This window comes from Phlebotomus papatasi, chromosome 3, assembly GCF_024763615.1.
Source record: "Phlebotomus papatasi isolate M1 chromosome 3, Ppap_2.1, whole genome shotgun sequence".
Taxonomy (NCBI): domain Eukaryota; kingdom Metazoa; phylum Arthropoda; class Insecta; order Diptera; family Psychodidae; genus Phlebotomus; species Phlebotomus papatasi.
In genome coordinates, this window is record NC_077224.1 from 32,043,172 (window position 1) to 32,050,152 (window position 6,981).

Consider the following 6,981-nt stretch of genomic DNA (forward strand, 5'->3'; position numbering starts at 1 on the left):
ATCAAACAGCTAGGCGTGCCTAATTTTCAACGGATTTGGTTAAATTTGGACTTTTTTTGAAAGTTCTTGAAATTATGAACACGACTACTTCGGTCACAATCGGTGATGGACCGGGAAAGTAACGGTAATAGCCCCATTTAAAAAATACTGTTTTTCGCACTTTTTAGTCTTTTGATCGATATAAAATTCAAACGGTAAGAGATATAGACTTCCGGTCTTCGATGACCCCTCCTCAAATGACATTATCTCGAACCCAACCTCTTTAGTTTTTCCCCCTCCCCTTTCATGCGTTCCCTAACCTCCAAAAATAGGTCAAAACTGAGGTTTTTCTAACTTTGCATGAAATTGGCCCTGGCGATTTCGTTTATTTTTGGATATGTTTTGAAGGTAGTCCATCTGAACATTTCGTCCTTACTGTGTTATCACACTTGCACTTTAAAATTTTAATATGATTCACATTAATTGTCGCTGGTGAGAGTCCAAATGTGTAATTTGTGTGTTTGAATCATTTTATATTCAAAATTTGATCTATTTGTTGATAAAAAGGTAGACTTGGCCCGCAAAATTTGATATAAATTGATTTATAGCATTAATGCGAAAAATTAATGTGATTTTCTCTTTAATTTTTTAATGTGAAAAATATTTATGCTTTAGGTAAATTTAAACTTATTTTTGCAGGCCAAGTCCACTTTTTTATCAATAAATAGAAAAACCCCAAATATTAAGTGACTCAAAGACACAAATAACATATTTGGACGCTCACAAGCGACAATTAATATGATCACATTAAAATTTTAATGTGCAAGTGTGATAACGCCGAGACACCTATCACCGGAAATATCGCCATCTTGACTTATATAAGGTCAAAGACATAATTTTCACCCGATTTGGTTAATTAATTAATTAAAAGGTTGATGATTTTTTGAAACTCTCTTCTTAAACAATTTTCAACTTGAAGATTGTTTTGTGGTGATTCATAGACAAATTTAATTCGACATTAACCTTATAGGCATCCAAAAATTTGCGAAAAAGTATATAAGGCAGAGCTCTTCCTCGGGAGTTTGAGCAGCTCCAAAATATCCTAAATTCTTACAATTTTTTACTTCGTGATTATGAAAAAACATTGCACAAGGACTTTAAATAGTCAGTAAAAATTATTTGATCTATATATCTCCGGTGACAACTATCCTTAAAGGGTTAAATAAATACTTTTCAAAAGTGTGTAATAAATTGATAGATGTTAGATTTTTCGGAAGGTGAAAATATCAAAGTCTCGAATAAAGTTCTCCCAAAACTTTAATTCTGGAAGAGTCAGCTCAATTAATTCATTACTCATATCCGACGATTAGCTATATAATTATAAAACTTAAATTGAATGATCAGGAAGATATATTCATGAATATTAATAGAATATTATTTTGATATATAGCCCAATGTATGAATATTTTGTGGAACAATAAATATTATTGCTATTGTCAAATTTTCTCTTGTACTCGTACTATATTACAAATCTTTAAATAAACGTTTTCTAATTTGCATAAAATGATTTTATGTATCTTCTGCTATTGTAAATATTGTACCATATTAAGAGTTCCTTTAAATTACCCTATGTTGTCGATTATTAATGTCAAAATAGATATTCTAATACTAAAATCACCTTGAGGACATAGTAATAATATTTCAAAAATATTTCATTAAAAAATCACGATGAAATTCGACCCAAATAATATCGTAAATCTTATGCATTATGGAATTTATGAACATTTCTCTCGTACGTTCTTATTCTGTACCCTCAATTTCCCGCAAAAATCACTCAATGCATCATCCAGTATGTAGAATATAGAAGTATGCAAGCCTCTAGCATTATTCTCTCTAGATCAAGATAATATGAAAATTTCGTCTCAAGAGATTTTTGCTGTAGATACCAAAAGAGCAACAAGTATAATATAACTATACAAATATTTCATTTCATATCATCCCTTAGCAAATAACTTGGTTGAGGTGTATATTGATGCTCAAGGGACCCCAGCTAGTAGATGTCCATCGAGCTGTCGGTACCAATCCAGTAGAGACAGTGTTTCCTGGACACAGTTACGGAACCACTGGAGTCAAGAATCTACACGTTCCCGAATGGCCGTGGGCTCTGTGAGAAAATATGCACCGGGTTTAAGAAGGTGAGAAACCCATTATATTTGCATGTTCTGAAAATTAAATTAAAATAGAGATACTAACACGGAGACATAACGAGCGTAAAAGTAGATATGAACTGTATCATTTAGATGTATTAAATGAAATTGTTGTGCATTGTTAAAGAACAGTCACACGTTACACAAATCAAAAATTCCAAGTTTTTTGGCAAGAGATAACCAATATTTTCAAAATAGCTGACAAACATCGTTGTTGGCATTATTTTGCAAAAACAAATATTTCATTTCGCAAAAGTGTTTTTTTTTGTCTTTTATGTGTGCCAGAAGATTATAAAAATTGTTGCTATTTGGTGCTTAAAAATCGTTGAAGCATTCTCTGGAAGATATGTAAACACATTGCCAATATACAAAATCTCCAAATCATTAAAAAATTGAAATATTACTATGATGGATTTCAAGATACACTTTAGTAAGTCAACTTACACAGATTTCATATACTTTAGCCTTAGCCCAATTCTTGAAAATTCCCTAATTCTCACTTTAGTTATTTTTCAAAATCTAATATTTGTCTAATAAATATAAATAAATATGCAAAACTAAGTCAAAATTCAAAATTCCAAAAAAAAACTATGGCTTGTGGAGTGGGCGAGCACCCAAGAAGTAATTTATTCTCCACATTGCCTTGTAATATAATAATAATAAATCTACCGTCGTTGCGGGTGACTTTGCACTCTGCTGTCCGTAAGACTTTCATAAATTCTAGCACTTATTGATGGTCTTCGCCGATCCGGTCTACCATATCAAAGTATATAGAGATATGTTATGTACCAAGTAAGGTACAATGATCCCCAAAAGGATTCTTGTAGTTTCAGTAATAGTCAATGAAATGCTAATATAGGTATTTTGTCAAAAAAAAATGCCTCCGCGAAAAAGTTATCTGAAGGTGCAATTCCAAAACCGATTTCAGAGTAGTAAATTGCCCAAATCCAATCTGAATTTATCTGGCTAGAATAATCCACTTCGATTTTATTGATTATTTTTATTAAAATATTTTTTCCCTATTATCTTCCTAAGAACGCATGATTTATGTTATAAAATTGCATATAATGGTCTTTCTAAAGTTTTATTATAGAAGTATTTGGCTAAAAATTATCAAATTTTTTTATAACTTAAGATAAAATGACCGAGATCTACAAGATGGTATGGTCGCCATCTTGATTTGACGTTTCTGTCCGCCATTTTGAATAACTGTCAAAACAAAAATCTCATCCGATTGAGCTGAAATTTTAGTATGTTGTAGCTGATGTCAAGGCCTTTTTAGAACATATATAAAATCCGACCTAGGTCAAGTGATTGTCTGGATATAGGGACTCCAAGTTCAAAATTTTGACATTTTCATGAATACAGAACTACAGGGAGCTTCCTTTTATCAAAGCTATCACAAAAAAGGCTTTTACCAAGCTATCACAACTATCGTTAGGCGATGAGATCTAACAAACAAACAAAAAGAAAAGTATTGTTTTTGTTTATAACAGCGCATTTTTTGAGAATCTTAAAAACTATTTTCGCAAAGATGAAAAATAAAAAATTAATTAAATGCACTTTTCGTTTATTTTTTTTTAAATTATGTTAGAGTAAATAAATATATAAAATTAATGCCTCAACCCCTCAACCATTTTTAATGGTTACTGAGGCATTTCGTTCACGTTTCAAATATTGAAGATTAAAAAATAAAGACCGCCAAAATATGAGTATTACAAAATTTGAAACTTTGAGCCTCTGTATTTAGGTAAATACTTGATGTAGACTGGAGCGTAGACACGTTTTGAAAAGGTCTTGACATCAGCTACAACATACTAAAATTTCAACAAAATCGGACCAGTTTTAGGGTTTGACAGTTATTCAAAATGGCAGAGAGAAACGTCAAATCGAGATGGCGATTATGCCATCTTGTAGATCTCGTGCATCTTACCCTTTGATATGAAGATCTTCATTGTCGTTTATTATCAGAAATTTTTGATTTTTTAGTATTTATTAAAAAGTGCAAAGTCACCCGCACCTTATCCCAAGTGCAAGTCTTTTTTTTTGATTTTTTTTAACATAGTAAATTTTATAAAATTAATGTTAGTGGCACAAAATCCATTCATTAACAACTGAATACAAATAATTTTATCCATTCACCCCCTTCGTACTTTATCCACTTTTACAGGGTAAAGTTGAAAAATAGCGAAAAAACGTGCAAAGTCACCCGCAACGACGGTACTTAAAGAATTCTACAAGATAGTAAGTAAGAAGAAGTAAGAAGTAAAAAAAAGTAAGAAGAACAAATTGATCTTAGGACAACAGCGTTTGCGTTATAATAAAGTAATTATTACCACATTATTTCATTTTTCCTTATTCATTTAGGAACTGTTAGTTTTGTGAGTAAAACAAAATATTAAAAAAAATGCGACGAATCACATTTATTGAGAAACATAGGAATAAATTAGTCATTACGAAGCTTGGGGGCGTACGAAGCATGGGCACTTTCCCCTAAATCAATAAGATTTAGAAGGATAATTGAATTTATTGAACGCCATCTTCATTAAACACTTGCTAGTTGTTATCTATATTTTAAAAATTTAGAACACTAAGCCTCATGGTTTTTTTTAAAATACGGAATACTGAATTTTTTTACGGTATGCATTCCCACTTAGGTCGAATGCTGAGAAGAGCTTACTCAACAAGAAACGTGTGATTCAGATGCTGTTTGTGGTGGTTCTGGAATTCTTTATATGCTGGACACCGCTGTATGTTATCAATACAATGGTGCTGTTTGAGCCCGGTATCGTGTACAACAACCTAACCTCAACGGAAATCAGTTTCTTTCACCTCTTGGCGTATACGTCAAGTTGTTGCAATCCAATAACATATTGCTTTATGAATCGTGGTTTCCGAAAGGCCTTCCTCAATCTCTTTCGCTGCTTCAAGAGGCTTCGGGAACCACGGCGAATTAGTCTGGGCGGTGGAGGAATGGGTTTTGGTGGCGGTATCGGTGGACCTGATCAACGAAGTGAGGCAGAAACAACGAAACTCCACAACAACCATCGCCTCTGCACGGACAGTTCCTATTGAACTGCATTCTTTGTATGTTGTGTTTAATTCCTGTAAAGTACGTACTCTTTCAAGTGATTGTATTAAATTTGTTATTAATAATAATATTTGAATCATTTGTTAATTTGACGAAATCAAAAATACACAATTTCACATCTTTGCGGATTTACTATTGAACCTTAATGTTCGCATTCAACTTGTTCACGAAAATAAAGCTGAATTCCAATCATAGAATTCGATTATACTTCTTTTTTTCAGCATCGTCAAGCATTACTTTTTCATAATTTTCACTAGGATTATTTTACAAAAGCAATTCACATTCTTTGGTGATTTTTGTTTTAGTTACTTTTTCTTCTTTGACATCCCAATAAATTGATTTATTTTTGCTATTTCCAATTTTCATACTTCACAGAAGTGTTATATTCTGTTCTTAGCTAGCAAATTTTTCCTTTAAAAAACACGCGATTAAATGTATTTTCATCCTTCTGTGTAAAGAATAAGTGCATTGTATTGAGATCAAACAACAATAAATGAAAAATGATTCCACAAACAGAGGTAAGAATATTCAAATCCAATAATAAAATTTTATAATGTTGGAATCAACATTAAAACACGACAATAGTTGCATGAGACGGTGGTAAAACATAAAATTACATGGAAATTCAGCGAAGTAAGATTAACTTATTAATATTATTATTAGCTTTTTGGACATTGCATTTTTTAAAAATATATTTTAAGGGTTTTTATTTTAGGTCCTGAAAATCAGGACCCAACAGCAGAATTTATACTGCTCGAACCACTAAGAGAGAGCAGTTTCACGCAGCTGAACTATTTTTCAGGATTCATTTGCTAAACGAATATGAACTACATTCAAACTAACTACGTTTCATTAGTTTCTCTTGGGCATTGCCTATCTGACAATATACAGGACAATTCTAAAATAATTGTTTTTAATCCTAAAAATATTTGTATTCGAAAGAATTACCCCGTTCGCCCTATGATTTGTTTAAAATACTATTTTTATTGCTCGAATTTAAAGAAAGAGCAGTTGTATAATCCACTTTTTATTTTTCAACTTGTGACATGGCTAGAGGTCAAACGGTAAGAGATATCGATTTCCGGTCTTCGACGACGAATATTTCATTTTTGGCCACCTATGTTCGAAAACCATTTCGATACCGAATTTTCTTCCGAATTTTCAAAAGATTTGCTTAAATTGGGATTATGGTGAAAGATTTTGAAATTTACAACCCGACGACTTCCGACTTAATCGGTCATGAGTCGGTATATTATCCGTAGGGTGGAGTCTACACTTATGGATGTTATACACTTATGGACAGCGTGCAAAAATCTTATGTTCTTACGTAAAACAGATTTCGACAAGTTATAAAATTATTAGTTTATGATGTAATTAACAATTTTTTTGATGTTTTGAAATTTGTTTAATTTAATAACTTAAGATTTTTGCGTTGTCCACAAGTGTGTATAACATCCATAAGTGTAGACTCCACCCTAGTTGATGTATCTTTCCCAAAAAAATTTCAATTTTTTTACTTTTTCGAAAACTTGTGACACGGCTAGCTAAACGGTAAAAGATATCGACTTCCGATCTTCGACGACCCTCCCTCCATAAATCAACATTACCTAGGACAGTCTTTCTTTCTCCCCCCCCCCACTCCACCACCCTCCTACTTTTTGGTTTAATTCGAAAACGGCTGTAACGATGTCTTTCATTTTCAAA

General features: G+C 32.2%; 1 protein-coding gene across 2 annotated transcripts in view; it reads left to right on the top strand.

Annotated features, from left to right (window-relative positions):
• Nucleotides 1–5,471, top strand: part of LOC129805277 (cholecystokinin receptor type A-like) — a 61,093-nt gene extending 55,622 nt beyond the window's left edge. For both annotated transcript variants that reach the window (XM_055853079.1, XM_055853080.1), the window contains 2 exons: nt 1,985–2,174; nt 4,844–5,471. In XM_055853079.1, the coding sequence (XP_055709054.1) occupies nt 1,985–2,174; nt 4,844–5,261 (608 nt within the window). In that variant the 3' untranslated portion in view covers nt 5,262–5,471. The remainder of the gene's footprint in view (nt 1–1,984; nt 2,175–4,843) is intronic.
• The last annotated feature ends 1,510 nt before the right edge of the window (nt 5,472–6,981 follow it).